Raw genomic sequence first — 23,259 nt, forward strand, 5'->3', positions numbered from 1 at the left:
TACTAGACCAGCCTCAATTGCCGACAAAATCCTAATGAAAAAAGTATGGTAGGTTGTACGATGTGAAACAGGTAGCTTCAAAGATATATAGACAATGTATCTTCACACAGACAGCAGGGGAGAGAGAGAGAGAGAGAGAGAGAGAGAGAGTTTTCGTTTCTATGATGATTATGCCAACAATAAAATTTGATATTCTGACAAATACCTTTTGTTAACTCCATGGTAGAGATGAGTTCCCTTCTTGGTTACCATTGCTAAAGGCTTGGAAAGGAATCCTTCCTTCGATATAAAGAAATCGCACCGACCTGTAGAGACAAAGGACACCAAGGAAGCTTAACTGTTTGAGTTTGGTATTATCATCGTTACATCCATGTTAAGTTTTCCTTTTAGCTTATTCCTGAGATCCCGAACGAGTATATTTAGCTTTGGATGAACATTTCGAGTGAAGGGCCTATATCGCCTTCCTTAACACCTTTACTAACAAAGGTCTATCCTAAAATGTGTTGATTTCCTTTTTTCGGTGCCAGTAATAAAACTTTATACCTCATGTACTTGAAGGGCTTAAGGCAACACCCTGATATTATAACATCAATATTGATTGACAAAAAAACTAATAAAAGACGTCGCTGGTGTAAACAGGTCAATGAGCTATGTAAGAGAACTAATGAATATTATATGGTTTAGAGATATACGATGCGTTCGGATGGATCTCTCATGATGCAACCTCAGAGAAAGACAAAAAATATACTTAAAACCAAAAATCACCATAAAGAAATGCTTAACCTCTTCGACACTATGACATAGTGATTCTTGCATCCTTGTAATCTCCAGACAGTTTTATTACCTTTAGGAGAGGATTTTTGAACTGAAGGAGTGACTTTACATAAGTTACATGCCGTTCATTATGAAAATTTTTTCTAGACTGATAAAACTTTTCTGGAAGTGGCAAGATATTGTTATATATTAAGCCATTTCACTTAAAGTATTAATATACTATGTGAGATTGTTGTTTTCGCTGTTGTCGTTGCTCAGTCTGGATTAGAATGGCTCCGCAAACCGTTAATCGTATGTAAGCAACTGCCCCATGGGATCAGCCAGTTGATTCCCAATACTGTTGATGTGTCTGCGTCTTAGAGTGGCATCTGGTTTGCAGTGCTCCATAATGTATTTTAGGTTGTCTGGGTCTCTTCTTGAAGTGAGGCATGTGTTATCTGATTCCACCCAACCCCAATCCAAACTGGTAACTGAGGAGGGATGGGTGATGCCCTGATCTAAGTCTAGCTGTATTAATTTGATAAGCTCCATTTAAGGATACCTTTGATGTGTGCATGTCGGGAGGTGGGAGAAGGGTTTGTAGTATAGAGTTCTGATCGAGATGTTGTACTGCCCTGCACGTTAAATGAATCTGTAGGTGTTTCTTTATTGCTAGTGCAGGAGAGTCTGAAGGTGGGATGTTGATGAAGAGGTCTGATATGCTTGTGTGCTGATTAAGTCCAGTTGTGCTATGTGTCTCTGTCATATAAGGGTAGGGGTGTCGTTTATTGATACAGGCTGTTACATGGAACTGTGTGCCTTTCATACCATGATATATCCTCTAACAGAGAGGACTTGGGCTTCAAAATGTAAGCGAACAATGCGATACGTACTGGTGCAGCTGGAGATGATGCACATAGCGTTACTCTGAATGGTCAACATGTTATGCTAGATAATGGTCAGGGCCCATGCCAGGGAGGTACTAAACATCACAGATGTGATACAGGTAGATTGTAGAGTAGTGAGAGTTATTATTTCCCCCCCCAAAGACTGCCCGTGTAATTGTCCTGATTGCATTATATCTGGGGAGTGCACCCTCTTGATGTTAAACTATATGGCACCCTCGGAATCTTAAAGAACGTGGTGCGTGGCACGGGTACATTGTTAAGTGTAATATTAGGGATGTACCTGTGCTCATGATTGCTGTTGTTGACGAAGTAGTGGACTTGCCTGGATCGTCAGTCTGTTTCCCTCGCCCCATGCTGTGGTAGTCTTTTTGCAGTGTATAGGCTGTGTGTACAATATCATGTGTGGATAATATAGTAATGTCATCTGCATAATGAAGTAATGTTTGCGCGAAGTTGATGTTTGGTAATATCATGCATATAAAGGTTGACAAATGTGGATGAAAGAACGGGGCTTTTTGGAATTGTTAAGGAAGTTTCGTGTTTGTGATAACTTGCCCGGAGTGTAACATCTACTTCTCTACCAGATACCGCTTTTAAAAAGCCAGCGTTAGGTATTGTTCTCCATGCTTGTGTTATAAATTTTGTTAATATGATTTGCATCGGGGGATGGCGTGACATGCGTTGGTAATTCTCTTGTTGTATGAAATATAAGCTTTGAGAGTCTCGCTGAGTTTTGTCAGATGTGTGTTGCATGAGGTTGGTTGGTAAGGTATTTTGCAGTGCAGTGCTCTAAAACCGTCTTGTGAGGCAGCAAACGAAGGATGAGTCGTAACCTTAAGAATCTTGCGTCCCATTATCGTGGATGGGGTGCTAAATAGTGTTATGTGTTATGGCTCTGCATGAAGAAGGATTTATTTGATCCTTGTTTGGTTTGAACATAATATTTGTTCCATGTTTCCAAATGTAGAAATGCAACAATGTATGAATGGGGAGTTGCTGATGTTTGAGAGGGCTGGATGCACTGTGATGAAAAAATTTTCAGATGTAGGTTGCTGATTCCATCCAACCCTTTGTGTGAAGATTTTTTTAACACTAAAGGAAGTTGGAGAAGAATATGTATTCCTCCGCTTCTGTCCATTATTTTTATAAATTATTTGCTACGGATTTTAATGAAATTTGGTGGATGGGTGGGTCGTGGAAGAGTTGATTAGGTTATGTTGTGGATTCGGATCTGGATGTAGGAAGTCATAAATTTAATTGCGTTCAGAGCGGTATGCGCTCTCGTAAACTGAGTAACAGGCCAGACTAATTGCCGTTTTCACAGTCGTCCCCAGTACAGTCCCCAACAGCCTACTCGGCTCCGAACGCTTGTTTTCGTTTTCACAGTCGCCCCCAACCAGTCTTCCGAGGCCTCTGTTGGGGACGGCATTTGGGACATCCCAAACAAATTATTGGAACGTTCTTGGGGAGCCTGGAGCCTCCCCAACAGACGGTCCCGAAATTAACAAAGTAAAAGAATAATTACATGTAACATATTTTCATTAATATTTCAATATTATATACCCAATATAATATTTGCTGAAATAAATAACACACCTGGTATTGAAAAAACAAAAAAAATGTTTGTGCTTTTATAAGACATTCTACTATGTATTCGAATACTAGTCTTTCGCAGACTGGTGGAGGCTCAACAACGGACGGACACGAAAGTAATACGAGAATCGTTGTCTAATGCTTATTATCATAAAAATTCTAATATTTGATGCCCCATGTAAAGGTTGATATAGCTAACAGCCCGTTTAGAAAAAAAATGTTCATGTACTAATACTAAACCCTTTAATACACCACACCATCACTCATTAGATGATATTATCCATGTTACTTCTTCATGGTTATTTTTACTTAAGCCTTTTTTTTACAATACTTAGCATTCATCACGATTCAGCTTACTTCCGATTTCAAGTAGGAGTGTGGTGAGGTTACCGTTAGTTAGCCCTTCATTCCGATGACGTTTCCTATTCGTTATTTTTGCTGCCTTCTTACGAATATCTTCACTCCTGAATATATTAGTAAGAACTGCGTGAAATAGATTTTCCAGCCATGTTATTCATCACATTAATTACATTCCAGTTTTTAAATATTCTCAACATATGCTGGGTTAGGGGTCTTTTTCATGCTTTCGCCACCCAGAACTTCCAACCCTACTGCATCAACACAGGCAGACGCCCCCATGTTGGTAAGCTCCCGAAAGCCATTCCCAGCGACTGTGAAATCCATAGATGCTTTTGGTTCTGGCCCGAAACACGTTCGGGCCCCAAAGGCTAGGGAAGATTGTGAAAACGGCTCTAAGACTGTACAATTAAAAGACCATGTGACGCTGTAAAAAGCATTCATCTGGCAGGAAAGAGGAATTACATCAGTAAATCTAAAAAATTTATTGGCGTTGGCGGAGGTATACTCTCTGTGCTCTTTCAGGACGATATACTGCATGTCTAATGAAAAGTGTAATAACAGAAAAAGCTCATATTCCATTTGAGCAATGACCTAAGGTTAGTATATCACAGTCCAGCAAGTTTAAAGGCAGCAGACTAGCCCACTCCCTATGGTGGTATTTAATGATCGAAACACAGCGAGTCACTTCCTGGGAATCGAAGCAATGCACGTTCGAAATCTCGTCAGTATGGCTAGGGCGTTCTAACCAATAGACCACCGGGAGCCAACACGAACACCACATCAGATAATGAAGTACTTGTAAGGAACTGGAGTCTTAGAAGATGCTTGACCATCAAGGATATGAACAGCATTTTTGTTGAAAGAGTTAGCGTTTTGACCCAGGTTTCGGCAATACTTCACGTCAGCATCACAGACTAATATCTGTCAAGCGCCGCAAACGTGAATTACAGAGTTGAAGTCATATACAGAATTTTAGTTCAGCAGCAAATATACGTCCATATGAATTATGTACTGAAACATAATTCATCAGCATTACTGAACAGCATTATGATAATATGAAGACGTTGTCAAAGAGCAGTATCTGGCACCCCTATTTGTCTTCGTAAGTGATGGCTCATATAATGTCGATTTTTGTTTTAGTAGGCAGATTTATCAAACCGCATGTAAGTAAACTTTTAACAAAAATGAAGAATCCAGTTACTACAAAATGACGTAATGTGTAGCAGAAAGGATTAATATAGCTATTGGACAAGGCATCTAAGTTTTTGAAATTGGCCATTTGAATTCATTCAAATTATTTAGGTGTTTGAATGCTAATTCGTAAGTATTTTTTTTTATTTTTTCATTTCTTGCGTCTTCGAGAGAAATGAAGTCAGTGAATGTACAGTGAGGTTGGATGAGGAAGAAATAGTAAACGTGAGTGCGTTTAAGTACTTGGGTAGTGCGATGAGTAAAGATGGAAGTTTAGAGGGTGAAGTGCTTGAAACGGTACAACAAGAAGAAAGGTTGCTGGTTCCTTGAAAGCAGTGATAAGAAACAGGGAACTGAACATGAAGGTGAAAAAGTTACTGCGTGACAGTATTATGATGCCAGCATTAGCGTATCGAAGTGAAGTTTGGACCTTGTTAGAGAGACACAAGTCAAGAGTGAGAGCAATGGAAATGAGTTATTTGAGAGGAGCATGTTGAGTCACGGACAGACAGAATGAAAAATTAATGTGGGAGTGAAGGAGCGTTGCAGTGTGGATGTGGATGTGATAGAAGGCGTTAGGAGAAACACACTGATGTGGTTTGGCCATATGGTGAGGATGGAGAGCGAGAGACTGACGAGAAGTGTGTGTGAGCGAGGTGGAGGGGAGGAGAGGGAGGGGTAGGCTAAGGATGAGATGGAGGGATGGAGTGGAGTGATATATAAGAGTGTGGGGTGTGAGCTGGAAGCAGGACAATGAAATGGCGGGGGACAGGGCGACATGGAAACAATTCATCGGTGGCCACCCCTTACGGGATTAAGGCGTCTGGCATTAGACAGAGTGTGAATGGCGAAGGAACAAAAATATCTATTTACACTTAGCACGAGGAAAGATGATAACTAACAATATTTGACCCTATACCAAACACAAGCTTTTATTTTCTTCTTAATTAATCGTTAATCCAAGAAAGTGTGGTAACAGACAAATTGCCTCCATGTCACCCACACCCATTTCTGTACCATCAGATTACCCTCCCTTCAAATGACACGACCCTCATTGGTACCTGTATTCCACCATCTCATCATTTGTCTCCTTCTCAGGATCTTCTCCACATAACTCACATATACTCTCCTAGTCAGTCTGTCAGTCTCCGTTCTCTCCACTTCACCATATCATCTTGGTGTACTCTCCTCCACATTACTCACATACATCCTGCTACTCAGTCTCTCACTCCCCATCGTCTTTTTCTGATCAAATAATCTCGTTGTTCTTCTCTGTCTGTCTGTCTCTGTCTGTCTGTCTCTGTCTCTGTCTCTCTGTCTCTCTCTCTCTCTCTCTCTCTCTCTCTCTCTCTCTTTCTCTTTCTCTCTCTCTCTCTCTCTCTCTCTCTCTCTCTCTCTCTCTCACACACACACACACACACACACACACACACACACACACACACACCTGGTCAGTATCTCGTTCTCCTTTCTTTCCACCGGGCCAAAAAATCTCGCTGTACTTGTCTCCTCCGCCTCACTCGCATGCACTCTCCAAATCAGTGTCTCATTCTCCATTCTCTGCACCTGACGAAGTCAGCTTGTTGTACATCTCTCTTTCGCATCACTCACATACACCCTCCTAGTCAACCTCTCAGTATTCATTCTCTCCACAAGACCAACTCATCTCTGTGTACGTATGTCTTCCGCATCACTCATGTACGCTCTCCCATACTATTTTTACTTTAATCTGGCCTGAAATCTCTATCTCTCCGTTTCGAATTATGTTTTCTAGCAACAGATTAAGGCTATAACATAGCGCTATTCTGGAAGAAGTATTATGGATAGGATATGGAGCGGTAATACTGTCGCTTCCTACCATGGAATTACTGAATAACCTGCAAAAGGACGAAAATCAAGGCAAGGGTAGAGCAAAAGGACAAACATCTATGGCAAGTTAGAGCCAAAGGACAAAAAATATATGCCGAGTTAGAACAAACGGACCATCGTCACTCTCCCATTTCTGTTCTCTCCTAAATCCTTTGGTGTACGCCTCCTGTTACGAATATTACCCGTGTGAGAGAAGTGTTGTGCGTTGAGATTGTTTTCCGATATTGTAGCATCGATGAGGACGTGGGTGCCCGGTATGACGTGGTCGTTCAGGATTTCGGGAAAGTATACGTGTGTGTGAAACTCTAGTCGATTCATCTTCTCCAGTTCGGCCACTTCATGGTAGATCCCGGACTGTGCTTTCTAGAAAATACATAATACCGGTACGTAAATACTTAAAAAAATACACATTACATAAATGCAAAATACATAATGAGCACTTCACTGGAAACTCAACAGGCGGAATCTCCTTGTGTTATAGGTACGGCTCAGTTCGTTGGTGTGGATGTGATACTGGCAGTAGGGAATGAATAAATAATGCTGGATAAACAGTGATAACGTTGACTGAGCCGTCCCTGCAATACAAGAGAAATCACCCGGCAGAGTGAAAGGGGAGCGATATATTAGAACCCCCCTGTAGGCTACATGTGGAGAGACAAAAGAATGAAAGTATGACTAGGAAAGTATATATGAGTCAGACTGAGGGGGCGAGAGTGAATGAATACTGGCTTTACAATAATTTCTGTATGACCTGGCAATGTCACGGTTGGTTTGCAGAAAATATAAAGAGGAAAAATAAAATTATGAGCAAGAAAAATTGAAATACAGATATTCTAGCTAGTACTAAAAGGTAGCCAATGTAACAAGCCAAAGCTAACTTGCAAGATGGACATTAAATAAAAAAAAAAAGTAAAGACTATCAAACTAAAGATTACATAAATGACCAAACTCCAATATCATGTAGAAAACAACCTATTTTGACCATCTTGAAAATACTGTCCCAAAGAACGTTGCTGGGTCGGAACAAAGATGGAAGGCCTTTAGGGAAGGAAAGGGGCAAAGTGAAGCAGATGATGAGCTGGAACGATGGGGTAGAGAAGAGTACGAGTGAGGGCGGTGTGGGTTGGAGGGAGGGACAGCATGATAGTGTATGACAGGGTGAAATAGAGGCAATGTGTTCGTGGCCAACTCCTCCAGAATATAAGGTGCCTGTATATTGATAAAACTCCTCCACTCCGAAAACACATATCTTTACATTTTACTCTTGCTACTTCTAGTTTTTTTTTATTGAATAAAATAAAACCGTATGTTAGAGATTAATCAAAGCTGAACACAATCCCTTCGGTTTGCAATGGATGTGATGTTTTTCAAGGTAGCAGGAATAAAGTAGAGAGTGTATTTGGAATGACACAATTTTTACTTTATTCTTACTTTCTTGGCTTCCTTCAGCACATCTCAGACTTTTTGACTGGGAAGGCTATATACATATCACATTATGTTTTTGTCAACAGCTTCCAGGAACTGTTTGGAGGTAATTAGCTGGTTTTGGCATTGGGATTACGGTAGATCCAGTCCACAGAAAACATCAGCTTTTCCACAGCCATTCCTAACACCAGGATTCCTTGCGGGGAAACTTGGCGCTATGGTAGAGTTGATTAGCTATGGCGATTTCATTTATCAATTAACAGCTGTATGTCCATGTTCAGATAAGTAAAACAATCTGGAGGCAGATCATCGGCCTTGTGGAGAGGACGGAGAATGACAGACTAACTAGGAGTATGAGAGGTGGAGGGGGAGAGTGGAGAGAGACTAAGAATGAGGAAGAGGGATGGAATGGAGAGATATATGGGACATGGCTGTGTGAGATGGAAGAAGGGAAGCCAAATGGCAGGGATAACGTTGACGGGGACGCAATTTGATTGGGGCCACACCTTTAAGGAATTAAGCGTCTAGCTATAGACGGGCAGAAAGATTGATAGGTATTCTTAAGCTGAATGGGTAATCCTGCAAGCTTCCTTGTTAATATATTCTTAGTGCTGTGAAATAATTTCACTCACCTTTGGGGTGCACCCCAGCAGTAAAGGACTTATTGAATCCATTATGTTGCTCCTCTGTTTGCAAAAATCTCTCCTACGCTGAACTAAATCGTCTACAGACAACAAGAATTGATTATGAAAGTTATTCTAAAACAAAAAGGGTTCACTGGAAATTTAGGATGAAACTATTTTGGCCTATGCCACACATTCTTTTTCTACACAGTGTTAAAGGCAAAAAGAATGTATAAAAAATATGCAGATGTTAAGGTCTATGATGTGTAATCACAATCCCGAGACTTGAATAGTGAGTGATTAAGTGAATGGCCACTTTCATTCGAAGCAGTGTTAATAGGCCTCCCACTTTTCTTTAGTTTCTGGACCTTACCTATTTAAATAATGTGGGTATCATGAGTCAGCACACAATCGTGCAGCCATCTTACCGTATCCACACTCAGATATTTGTTTCATATAAAGGTCTTCATAACACAGGCCACCTTTTCCCCCTCCTCCCACTGAACCGTATAAATGTGTTCGTACTGCATATAGTAAATGATTAATTATACAAGTAACAGTTAAATAATATAATGAGTTATTGTGGATGTAATTGGTTCATCTATTATAAAACTTGTGTGTATATATATATATATATATATATATATATATATATATATATATATATATATATATATATATATATATATATATATATATATATATCCATTCATCCATCCATCATCCAATCCTACCTTGCCCCCTGAGGAGCGTAGGAGCCCGGGGCTAGGCAGTTGGTCCCGACATTTAAGATGAGAGTGACCAGCCTCACTTATCCCTGAGTGGCAATACATGAGCAATCAACCCAAACCATCCCTTGGATATACACCTTCACCGGCTCAATCCGATTGGAGCGCAATAATTACCCACTAAACCACCAGGCGCCAAAATTTGGTTATATGTTACCGCCCAGCGTAGTATATGGTTTCCTGGTGCACAGGAAACCATTTTGTTTGTCACTCAGTGTAGACTAACCCACAGGCTGAAGGAAGTGGAAAGAATGAAGGAAAGAAAGACAGGAGAGGGAATGTAAAGTCACCCGTAGGCAGAAGGACAAGAAAAGAATGAAGGAAAGGACGACAGCAGAGAATGGAAGGAAAGAAGGATGGAGAGGAAAGGGCAGACACCCGAGACCAGCACTACATCGAGTGAGTGGATAGTGAGCGCCCCCACTTACCATAATATATATATATATATATATATATATATATATATATATATATATATATATATATATATATATATATATATATATATATATATATATATATATCAAACATCAAAAGGTTATTTTTGGAGAAATTCTGAGTAACAAGTGCAATATCAACGTCCACCTAGTGATCTGAGAAATTACCAATATGCCAGGAATCGAACCCGGGACTCTCAGGTGAGAGCCAGGCAGCATACCACTACACCACAACATCGTAAAAGTTAACTCAGGTTGTCACAATCTTGTAACCAACGTCCCTCCGCCCCCACTGTAGGCCTGAAGAGGGTGAGTTAATCCCCTGGCACTCGGACAAGTAGATGCTTTTAATCTATCCCAAGCACTTACGGCAAGTCAGAGTGAAGAGAGAAACCTCTTCAGGCCCACAGTTGGGGCGGAGAGACGTTGGTTACAAGATTGTGACAACGTTAATTAACTTTTTACCTGGTCGTGGTGTAGTGGTATGCTGCCTGGCTCTCACCTGAGAGTCCCGGGTTCGATTCCCGGCATATTGGTAATTTCTCAGATGATTTTTCCTGTGTAAATTACAGGAGTCTCTCTTCATCCACCTAGTGCTTTGATGTAATGGCTTTAAAATTGCTTAATATATTTTGGTCTAAAATGGGTTCTCTCACAAATCCCCCATAAGGTCTTCAATAATTACAGCTCCGTGGTGGGTGAGAATTGGACCCATGTTAATAAAGCATTTCTTACTATTAGTGCAAAGACTATATCTGAGGTTTTTACACTTTTCTGAGGCAATCTGTCAATAGAAAAGGAGAATCTACTCACTTTCAGATATTGTTCATTGGCAGAGAGCTTTTGCCAGACCATAATAACACTCGGGTGATCGATTACGTCCCTCAGTGTGTTAAAGGGGCGTGGGTATTGTCGCATTGATAGCATGGATATGAGGTTGCCGGAGTAGCTCCTCGTCAGCACCAGTGTAGCCAATATCCACAACCCCATCAATACCCGCTCCCACAGCCACCACCGACTGCTGTCTGATATCGCCTCTTGGAGTGACAAAGAATCAGTAAGAGACATGGTATCTACTTACAGAGCAACTCAGTATTGCTAGGTTTAATAAACGAAAGGAAATAAAAGTTATACAACTTTCAACCCCACCAGGTGTAAATTCATTATAGTAATATATATTGAATGTATATCCTACTATCAGTTAAAGTTCAGTCATCCTCTAATTATGAAATGTTCTTGAAACCAGAAGCATAGAGGCCCTGGGACAAAATACTTAGCCTAGGCATTTAAAGTTAAGGGAGACAAGTGATATACTCCTGAATGGCTTTGCTGTATACATCAGTAACCCTTTGGGCTAACCCTCAAGAGCCGTAGGCTACCTCTTCAGATGGCTTACCCACTACATCACCAATGGGTTTTATGTTAATTATATGGTTAACATAGAAAAAAATGGTTACTTGGAAGGCATGAAGCCTCTTGGTATGTCACAAATTGTAAGGAAAACTAAAGAGTCATTACTAATTGGATGAGGGTCTTATTTTCGTAAAATCATTTTAAAAATATTAACCATCCGACTAAAACGATTACTGGAAAATTCTTGACATATGCATTGTAAATGAGGTGGCTCAATCGGTAGAGAGACGGCCTGCAGTCCTAACGGACCCAGGTTCAAATCCCGGCTGGGGCAGTGAACAGTTTAAGGATTTGAATTTCATTAAATCAGGCTTTACTGATCTACCAGAAGACCCGCCGACATCTCGTAAAAATTCCCCCTCTATTACCACTACACCAGTCCTGTATGAGACAGCCCTAGCATGTATTCAATATGGACGGTGGGTGTTAGCGCCGAAGTGGTGACATGTAGAGGTGTATGGTATGTTGGAGGACTGTTGGGCCTTGATAGCAGGCTGTAAAAGCCTATGCCCAGAGTCGGACACATTAAAAAAAAAATGTGTTTAGTTTGCTTAATTCGATAATAGAATGCTTGTTTGGCATCAATAGCCATGTCGCCTCTCCAGCTTCTTTCTACCAGGACTTTGAAAAACCATTCAAAGAAAGTCAGTAGCAACCTACACTCAAGACACAAGGGATTAATGTTATATTTGTAGATAGCTGCCATTCTACGAGCTGGATTTTGCCAGCTCATTGAAAGAAAAACTAGACAGACGATTGGATTTTTGATACTGGATGAATATTTATTTTAAAATTTTTCACAAGTCACTTAACTTCTTCAGTCCTAATACGTTATTTATACTATGTTCCAAGTAAATCACAACAATGTATTTAGCTCAGGATTGATTTTCTGAAATGGGTGGGTTAAAAACAGTTTTCTTCAACCTCGTCGCTACCAGCGGGCTCCTCCTAGCTTCTCAAAGTCTAGTGCCGAATAAACTTGTACCATTAATATCAATTGAAAAAAATCACACACACACACACACACACACACACACACACATTGTCAAAATTACTGGTGAAGCAATCCGTCTCGATACACGCTATGAGCATGCAACAAGGTGAATTACTGCTCAACAGCAGGAATGAAATACATATGTCACCACACTAAACAGGATCAGGCTAGTAAATCCCATGACATAATTTCCGTTCTATTCTCATTTTAGACGATTCTTTCATCACTGGATTCAGTTTCTGAAATGAGGAGATTTGACATATCTGTCAATAACATCTTCAAATACAAGATTTCCCATCACTCCACAAGAATCTTCCAGTGCCAGCAAGAACAGTCAAATTAATACATCATTAAACTGAAAGGTTTAGCCTCTTCAGTCCAGCGCCTTCTACTGAGAGAGTTGCAACTGTATTCCACTCAGCCCAGGTCACGTGACCCACAGGCACCATGTTGCCTTCCAGTGGCGCGGGCAGCAGGAGCTGACAAACTGAATGCCCAGTACGCTTTTTGCTTTTAATTTAACTGGATTTCTTCACTAAATATGCCCCACTGCTTTACCTAGAGCTCTTTTGCCCGACATGAACAAGGGAAGATGATGCCCAGTTTTCCCACCAATCCTCTGAGATATAAGGAATGGGAAATAAAAGCCCGGTGTGAAAGCAGAACATATGATCTACATTATTTTGTTCTGTTTTCCCACCGGGGAAGGTTGGGAAGTTTAAATATGTTTTTTATGAAACATATTACTTGTAGTACTAACATATGATCCCTGAAACACTTCTGTGTCATACAAGTTAAATAATCTCCAAGGATATCCCTGCCAGTCGTGTATAACATATGGTCATATGCTTAAACAAAAAGTGTCATGCCACAACTGCTGACTCAGCCATTGTGAAGCGGGATTTAACTGGCAAGGTTAATGATACAGTAACAGCTGCTTTAAATTCAGCTACAATTAACATTACTTGTTTTCAAAACTGTCAAGAACTTGCCTGCAATATACATGTTTTTCCAGTAAGAGTATAAAAAAAAAAAAAAATCGCGCAGATGTGGTATTCCATTTAATGAGTTGTTAGTTGTAAGAATCTTAATGAAGATTTTATAAAGACTGACTATCATATTCCACTGCCTCTGGGAGATTAATATACAAGTTACTCGAAACTCATCACCTTATTATGAAAAGAAAAACGAAAATAATGGAAATAAATTCAAGGGAGAACGGAGCGACTGATCCAGCGTTGGGAATGGGGAGGGGAGACAGCAGGGTGCCTTGTAGCCGGTGGCCGAAACTCTTAACAGGCGCTGATTTAGTCTGTTGGTGTGATCAAGCGCTCATATTCTTGACATTAAAGGAAGCTCCCTTGCACCTTCTCCTTACCTATTTATTTTCGGATTTGGCTGGCTGAGAAAGTTTTGCACGTTACTTATGCAACGTATGGTGATATTAGAATGATTTAAGTTACATAGAAGCGGCCGGCAAGGTGTAATAAGCAAAATACATCGCTTAGGAAAAGGCGTTAGGGACCTTCCTTAGCCAACGGGAAAACAGTCATTGATATTATTCTTGCCTCCTTCGAACAATTTGATTTTGTTTTGGGGATATTTTTGTAATTAGGGAAATTGAGAGAGAACCACCGCTAACCACTTCTAAAGCGTGGTTCTTCTCTACAGTAAGATAAATAAACCAGTCGGAAACCAGCAAGAGTAATGTCGAAATACTGTATACGTCACCAGATAATGGAATTAGAAGATACAGTAAATAATTCACATCCTACTTTGTACTGGCCTTGCTGCTGGGTAGTTAGTACTTGGTTCAACGCATTAATTACAAAAATATAAAGCAAGATATATTTGTATTAAGGTGCTGACTCATTCATCGGAAGTACTGGGCTTAGGTATTTCATTCAGGTTATACCAGAAGATTTGTTTGAGAGTAATGCTGTTAGTCAAACCTCAGAACTCACTTTTCTCACTAAGACGCTTTACATTATCTTATAGTGTAATATCAACAGATTTGGTTCATCTGAGAAAAGTTGTACATGTCAAAGTGCATTATTATGGAACCTAATTCAAAACTTATGTCTCTGTAACCTTGCTGCAGGATGATTCGCAAAAACATGAAGGCATCATCCACCCAGCGGCCTCTCCTATGACTGGCATGTGGTAGGCATGACAAGACAAACAGTACCCCCAGTATCACCACTGGGGATAAGAGTATGGCTGTCCACACCACAGAGTCAAGAGGCAGCAGGAAACCCCAGGGATCCAGCTCTGGGAGTCCACGACCACACATGACCCTCCAGTCCATCGACATAAAGGAGAATGTGTACTGGATTGCCTCTGCTCGGACAGGGGACATGGAGAAGGGTCCTGTAGAGATATCGGCTTCCTGTAGTGAGAGATATGAGATGAAAATAGGTTTATTACGATCCAGAAGTGTTTCAGAGAGCAAATATGTCAGTGTCCTGCAGAATACAATGAGGGGAAAAAAAAAACAATCCATTGAAATAAATAAAAAAATATGTACTGGACTGCCTCAGTACGGATGGGTTACAGGAAGAATCGTCCCATGGGAATGTTAACCTCCTGTAGCGAATAAATATGAATAGAGGCTTAAATTCCCGTCCAGCAGTATCTCGAAAAGCAAATAAATCGGCCTCCGGTTGAAGAAAATGCCAAGGAAATTCAGTCTGTATAAATCGATAATATATATACTGATTTGCCTAGCCTTGAATTAGACACATGGATGGTGGACCATTTACACAATATCCTCCTGTAGTAAAAAGAAAATATGTAGGCTATCAACTTTCAGTTACTGAGTATCTACTGCATGAGAAACATTGTGAGAGAGAGTTTTTGCCATGTCTACTCTTCTTTTATGTTCTAAACCACATCTGAGTGGTTTGGAACAGACTTCTGAGTAAAAAGGTTGGATGTAAACAAATTTTGTCCATGCCTATGACCAGATAAAAAAAATTGACAAAATAATGTATTTTTTTTTCTTTTTGGCTGCTAGCTGAACGTGCTAACTGATGCATCATCAGGTTATAACTGTGAGAAGATTAAGTCACTCAGCTGGATCTGGATAATATGTCGACTGTATTGGGGACATGGAAAAGAAATTTTTCTATTAAACTGGTCTCGTGTGGAAGTATTTGTAAAAGAGAAACAGTCGTCCAGTTGGCAGCTAGAAATATGGCACAACGTTATATGTCTCTCTCTGGCGAAAGTGAATATAACAATGAACTAGAATGGCACTCAGTAAAGCGCAAATCTCCGCCAACGTCCAATCTCGCAATGTTAAAGAATGTGAAAACGAAAAAAATCCTAGATCCGCATCTTTTGCCGGATCCGTACCAAAGCTTGAGGGAGTGTATTCTGGGCCAAGGCCCATTCTTCTTCCAAGTTTCGTGGAAATCCGTCCGGTAGTTTTTGTGTAATCTTGCTCACAAACCAACCAATCAACAAACAAACAAACGGACATGAGTGAAAACATAACCTCCTTGGCAGGGGTAATTATCTTTCTCTAGACTTACTAGAAAGCAGGGTTTCTCAAACTTTTCACAGCTTATCAAAAAGACAACTCTTTTGCTATTTTGGCCTTGTTTACTCATTTCTTCCAACCTTTGAAATGTACAAATTTCACGCCATGGAGTGAATTCTCCCTTTCTTCCCCTCTGGGAACCTTTGCTCTATAGCTTAACATGTACTGTGTTGCTTGCTACGGCTCGTATGAGGGACACGCAAGACTGAACCAGTCATATGGCCGGCCTTCTGTTGTTGGGAATACTAACACATGGCCTAAGTTTGTCTCCAGCTACACACACTAGAGGTCAGCCTTCCTCCTACCTATTACCCCAGTACGACCTCTTCCCACATTCACCAAATTATCCGCATGCACCTAGTTTTTCCCATGGATCTCTTTACTCCAATGGGTCCATTTTCCCCTATGGATCCATTTCCCCAGTGAACATATTTTCCCACATGAACCCGTTTCCACCACAAACCTTCTGGGTCTAGTATCTGCCAGGAACTTATTCTCTACCATGCATCTATTTCTGCCATAGACCTATATTTTTGCCAATATGCCTATTTTTCCAAGTAGATCTATTTTTGCCATGGATCTGCTTCCTCCACGGACTTATTTACATCTAGACATTTTCCACAATGAATATATTGTCCACCATGGACTTGTCATTCACAATGGACATATTTTCATTTTTCCTTGGAGCTATTTTTCAACCCGAAATTATATTCACCAAGGACCTATTTTCGCTTATTTCAGGTAGACTTATTTTTCTCCATGGTCTTATCTGCCCTATAATACTTATAATCTTAAAGCAAATGCTCAGACGAAGTTGTAGCCATTGTGCTACCTCTCCAAGCCTTTCCTTATACTACACGGGCATTTAGTGGTGTTTATGACTGGACCGTCACACTACTATATTCCAGAACTTCTTCCTACCAGAATTAATTTATCCCCTGAACGCACTGTGTTCAAGAGCAGCTGTTAGAGATTTTTTTTTCTTTTTAATGAAATGATGACAACTGTACTCTGGTGTTGTTATCTTTTCCTCTGTTTAGCTTATGTTTAAAAAATATCATGGGAAAATGCATTATCTCAAAATGGGGCCTGTTTTCTCACATTGACTCATATCCTCCAATAATATATTTTTACTTTTTGGACTTTTGTTTCCACTTGTATTAATTCCCCCTAGCAATTTTTCCCATATGGACCTGCTTCAATCATGGACCTATTTACACCATGAACATATTGGCAATGGACTTTTTCCCCCCATCCACCCACCCATCCACTAACCTACATACCTTTCCTCTCGCCCGGTGTAATTTGTTTCAATTGTAGTACTACAAAGACCCAGAAAGTTTATTCACACACACACACACACACACACACACACACACACACACACACACACACACACACACACACACACACACACACAGGCACAACATATTATATATTACGAACGAGGATAGCAAGTCGGTATCTTAATGTGCGGCCACACTTGCTCGAAACATGTGATCAACAAAACTAAGCACAGAGTTAGAGTCAATGCAATATCCGAGTCTGAACATTAGGCGGAACCACGAGCCTTGCTTCCTCTTGTCGACCACATGTTTGGACAAAGTGTGGCTGCACCCTAAATCTAACCAGAAAAATAAGCCTGTCTCTTTGAATCTCTCCATGGAAGTAAGTCTACTTGTTTTCTGATCAGTATTAATGCCAGCAAATTCCATGATTTTCTGGTTCACTTACGAATTTCTCATTGTACTGTGTCTACCGTGGTACTTAGGGATGCCGTCGTGCAACGGAATATATAAAAATGGGCATCCCTACTGCTTGGTTATACAAACTTTTCTTTACTTCTTCCATATTCTGCCAGAAGATGCTAGTGGACTGCCCGAGTGGGGTTATGTCAGCCTGCAGTCTACCTGGTTTACGTTTCAGATGAACCTGGTCTATAACTATTACCGAAAATATAAGTACCATATCTTTCATATCTACGTGTGGGAAGTTGAACAAGACTCCCATACTTGTTCACTTATTATCTGGTCTACAGGCACGTCTGATACATGTCTGTTTTGTTGGACTGATTGTGGTGATAATCATTCACTGCATCTTCCCGCTTATTTATTGTCATATTTCACCTTCTTAATTAATACTCGGCATTACCTGGCAGCTATTAGGATTACCCGTTAAGACTGATGCATTTCTGGGCAAGAAAAGCTGAGTATTTTGTGTTGTAAGTAAATGATTTCCAACATCCATTCGTATACTCCCCTGGGATATGTACTGCGTCATAGAACTTCTGACATTGCTATCACAGTATCTGATAAAGAGTGGGACTGTCAACGAAGGTACATATGTAATAAGAAGAAGTAGCCCAGAGTGTGAATAACCCACTTCCTAGAATCGGTAAGTCAAAAGGCCGATTATTTGTTTTTTACTACGACCTTTGGCATTCAACCACGAAAAAAATCATTTCGTCCAGTCAGGCCGACAACTTGTCACCAAGTCTGGTCGAAATCGGATCTAAATTGCTTTGACTTGGCTTTGGCCTGTGGCCTTGATCTTTGACTTATTAATCTTAGTAAATGAGTTAATCAGTATCTACCTTTTAATCTTTGCACTTAATTTGGTTCAGATCGTCTCAAAACTGTGGATCTCTCTCTCTCTCTCTCTCTCTCTCTCTCTCTCTCTCTCTCTCTCTCTCTCTCTCACACACACACACACACACACACACACACACACACACGGACGAAAACCGTATAACAAAATTTTCACCAAAATTATTTTAATTCAAAAAGGAGAATTTAGAACGTAAGACAACAGTGCCCTATGACTGATCTAAGAGCCCAAGATTTCAGTTTGCATTGTGACCTTACAGTTCGACAAACTGTTAAAACAAGTATACTTCATTCTTTCTTATCCACAAACTTTCTATGATTTTTTACTCCCTGAGATTTCAGTAGGAGTGCCTGTGGTTGTCAGTGGTGTTCTTGCTGCGCCGAAGAATGGAAGTATTTGCGTCTGGTGGGAGTCTTTTCGTTTCATACTATGTCCTACTGTGATGTGGAGCTGCACATTTTTGCTGAGCTTTTTATCAGAGTCAGACAAATCTTCTGTAGGCGTTCATGGTTAAGCAGGGTTTAAGGCATTCTAGTATACGAATAATAAGGCGAAGGCCAAGGCTACAGGTAAAGATCAAACATGAACGTCAAGTGGCAAGGTCAGCTTAACGGACCTTAAAAAAAAAATGGTGGAAGAGTCGGGGGATAAGAAATGACCAGATGATTCTATTTTAAGAACACTGTGTCAGTGATCAAGGTCACAGGGCAAGATTGGACTAATTAGGCTGGCCCAGATATTTACGGTTCTGACGTGGCAATAAAGATTTCTGAAATTTACTCTAGATCTGAATAGTACATACCGTGAATATATTGTTACAACTCTTCCAGCTGAGCAGTGCACGATTCGTTTCGTTTCGTTTAAAGTTTCCCTGCACATATAGTGCAGGCCGGGCCATACATTAGCCCGGTCAGTGGTGTATGGGCTGATTAAAAAACAGTAAGTGGGGAGGACAGGACCTGGGGAATGCCCAGCACACACGTCCTGTCTCCTGACTGGCTTTGTGGTGTGTGCGCAGTGCACGACTATATGAAATAGACAAGTACTACATAGTTGCGTACTTACATCTTGTCTTATCATTCGGACCATTCCTGTCCATGTTCCATTTGGCAGTTTTCTACCAGTAGCTCTATCCGGAGCTTGTGCAAATGTGAACCTGCGAAGACAGAAAAAAATATATTACTCTTCTTAATCATTTTTTTTTTTTTTCACGGGATGTAATTTTTGTTACTCTTGCTAGTATGTCCTAGTGGTACTATTGAACGTTTCGATAAACTTTTCGAGGCAAAAGGACTAAGACAGACATTAAAACTTCACTGCAGGGATAACTCTTCTATGCTTAGTCAAATTATTAAGATTCAACTACAATATATATATATATATATATATATATATATATATATATATATATATATATATATATATATATATATATATATATATATATATATATATATATATATATCCAGTTCAATTTTGAGAAAGTGAAAGTGGCTGTGACTTGCGTATTCACCGTGTGATGACAAGAGTGAAAGACAGGTTTTGGGATGCGCTGGATGAAGCAGTGGAAGAAATGCCCAGGACCTATAAAGAGATCGTAATGGCCGATATGAATGAAAAAGTAGGCACTTATCCTGAGGATGACATAATGAGTTGTAATGGAGTACCAGGAGAAAATGATAATGAAAGGCGATTGATTGATATGTGCCAGGAAGGGAGGCTATGCTTTTGTAACTCATATTTCAAACACAAAGATGCACATATATATACATGGTATAAAGGGAACGGGGATACTGTTGAACCTGATTGATTACGTGCTCGTACAGAGGTCGATGCTGGGAATGGTTGCTGATACGAGGGCCGTGAGAGGACGATGTGGAGGTCCGTCAGTTCATCATTGTGGTATGCAAGATCAAGCTGCGAGGAGTGAGGTGAACCAGGAGAGAGAGGAGGAGTCAGGGAGAAAGACTAAAAGTCGAGAAGCTGGGGATCAAACAGATGGCAGATGAATACGGGAGAGTAGGCGTTAAAATCACAGAATCGGAATTAAATGGATCTGGACTGCCTGTGGAATGTATATAGATTGCTTAGTTCGGAATGCTAAAGTAGTGTGTGCTGTTGCAAAAGTAACAACAAAGAAGAAAGGTATGGCATAGTGGGATAAAGAAGTTAAGAAAGCAGTGGAGGAAAAGAGGAAGAAGTGACTAAATCGGTTACAGGATAAGGATTTCAATTGAAATCAGAACTGAATATACTGAAAACAATTATCACGTAAAAAGAAGAGTGAAGAGGAAAAAGAAGGAGGTAATTCATGATCTAGGAAAAAAAATGAATGCCAATTACTCTGAAAATAAGTTTTCCTGGAAAGACGTGTGGGAATGTAGAAATGACAGCAGAAAGTAATGTGAAAGTGTGAAGGATGAAAGTGGATGATTATTAATCCATGGGGACGAAGTAAGGACCTAATGGAAAGATTATTTTGAAAGCCTGATGAATGGGAAAAGAGAAAGCAGAGCCACTGTAAACATGACTGGCTTTGAGAGTGTGCAGAGAAGGAATGCAGTGCATGGAACCGCGACACTCGCACAGCTGAAGAGGTCTGTGAAGCGGCTGAAAAATGGGAAAACAGCTGAGGTTGATGAGGTGTATGCAGAGATGATTAAGTGTAATGGAGAGAGCGGAATAAAGTGATTGTTGGAGATATGAAAGAAGGCATGAACAGTGAAACTGTGCCGGCAGAGTGGAAAACGACTGTGATTGTACCCCTGTACAATAATAAAGGTGAGCGAAGTGACCGCAAGAATTATCGTGGCATAAGTCTATTGAGTATGGTGGGGAAGGTATATGGAAGAAATATTATAGAGAAAGTAAGAGCGATATCAGAAGTCCTAGTGAGTGATGAACAGGGTGGGCTTTATGAGTGGAAGAGGATGTGTGGATCAAATATTTGCAGTAAGACAGATAATGGAGACGGCTTGTGAGAAGGATTATGAGGTGTTTATGGCATTTATGGATCTAGAAAAAGCATATGACAAAGTAGGCAGAGGAGGATTGTGGAAGGTTTTGTGGATGTACGGTGTAGATGGTAAGCTGCTAGGTGCCGTTAAGAGTTTTTATGATGGTAGTGAAGCATGTGTAAGTGTGAATGAATATCTAAGTGAATGGTTCACGATCAGTGTGGGCGTGCGATTAGGTTGTGTGATGTCCCCATGGCTGTTCAGTATATATATATATATATATATATATATATATATATATATATGGTGATGAGAAAAGTAAAACCAAGAGTAATAAAGAGGGGGATGACGTTCGTAATGAATGGTGATGGAGGAAATATCTCAAATTTGTTGTATGTAGATGATGCAGTACTACTTGCAAATACCGGACAGGAACTTTGTAGACTAGTGCAGATTTTTGCTGATATCTGTGAGCGCCGTGCTCTGAGAGTAAATGTAAAAAAGAGTAAAGTGATAGTTGTTGAGAGAGAAGGTGACTCCCAAAGTGATATTACAGAAATTGGAGAGGAACTGGAATTGGTGAGAGAGTTTAAACACCTGGTTACGGTGATAGAAATGAGAGGAAAATGTGCGAAAGAAGTGGGAAGTAGAGTGACACAAGGAAGGAAAGTTGCTGGTGCTATAAAGGCCTTGAGAAGAAAAAAAGGCTTGAGTTTTGCACGTGCACGAGGCTTAATTGAAGGAGTTTTAGGGCCGAAAACATATGGATATGAGACTGTGGTGTGGCATGAAAACGAAAAGTAAAGAATGAGGGCAGTGGAGATGGGACTACTGAGGAATGTATGTGGAGTACAGAGAGTGGATAGGAAACGAAATAATGCGATTCATGAAAGATGTGGAGTGAGGAAGTCTGTGGATACCAAAATCGAAGAGAGTGTACTGAGATGGCATGGTCATGTGGAGAAAATGGATAACGATAGAATGGTGAAAAGAGGTATACCTTAGTGAATTTGAAGGAGGGAAGAGGTGAGGTATGCCAGGTTGAAGGTGGAGGGGTATGGTGGATGAGTGATTGAGGAAGAGAAGTATGGAAGTCTGTGAGGCGAGGGGACTGGCAAGAGACCGAGCTGCATGGATGAATGTTGTGAGAAGTACATGATCAGGGATTTGGCACCCCTTTTTAACGTGACAGCGACTGGACTGACTCTATCAAATACGTTTATGTGAAGCTGCAGAATGTGGTGAATGTTTTTCGCGTATCAGATAGGGTCTGGATTCTGTGAGCTTGAATGATGAATGAATGGAAGCGTGGGCCATTGGACTGGGCAAACTTGGGCTGTCTGGACGTTGCTGCTCCTCACCCTGCCCTAGGGCGGGAAAGGTAGTCCGGATGATGATATATTTCACAAGGAGGAGCTATACCTGTACCCCACCAGCTCGTCTAAGGGCCAAATATTTGAATCTGCCCTGAGACTGTGAGCTTCGAAAGCTTGTTCTCAAAATCACAACGCTTAATTCCTCCCTAACCCTTAAATGTTTCACCAACTCTGGTGAAAATCGGATTTAAACTGTTTGCGTTGACTTTGCCTGTTGTCGTTGACGTTTGATCTCTCCCTGTGACCCTGACTTTTGATTGTTCACAAAATCGAATTTCTTTATCTTCCTTTTATTTTGAAGTCCTCCACTGAGTTAAATTACTTCGGATTAAAGCTGTTAAAGTTGATCTTGCCATGTGACCCTGACCTTTGACTTACTTTCAAAACAGGCAATAGCTCAACCATTTGAGTGATCTTTAAC

At 40.5% G+C, this 23,259-nt stretch overlaps 1 protein-coding gene across 1 annotated transcript in view; it reads right to left on the reverse strand.

Moving 5' to 3' along the window:
• Window positions 1-23,259, reverse strand: part of LOC145397127 (uncharacterized) — a 57,694-nt gene that overhangs the window by 1,581 nt on the left and 32,854 nt on the right. The window contains exons 6-12 of the mRNA XM_080270326.1: window positions 19,571-19,661; window positions 14,446-14,743; window positions 10,761-10,984; window positions 6,857-7,037; window positions 1,942-2,043; window positions 1,395-1,512; window positions 1-31 (exon numbers count right to left, since the gene is read on the reverse strand). The exon at window positions 1-31 is cut by the window's left edge and continues 99 nt beyond it. Coding sequence (XP_080126452.1) covers window positions 1-31; window positions 1,395-1,512; window positions 1,942-2,043; window positions 6,857-7,037; window positions 10,761-10,984; window positions 14,446-14,743; window positions 19,571-19,661 — 1,045 coding nt within the window. The remainder of the gene's footprint in view (window positions 32-1,394; window positions 1,513-1,941; window positions 2,044-6,856; window positions 7,038-10,760; window positions 10,985-14,445; window positions 14,744-19,570; window positions 19,662-23,259) is intronic.

This window comes from Coenobita brevimanus, chromosome 40 (genome assembly GCF_032717465.1).
Source record: "Coenobita brevimanus isolate Jiangsu-jjx chromosome 40, ASM3271746v2, whole genome shotgun sequence".
Classification (NCBI taxonomy): Eukaryota; Metazoa; Arthropoda; class Malacostraca; order Decapoda; family Coenobitidae; genus Coenobita; species Coenobita brevimanus.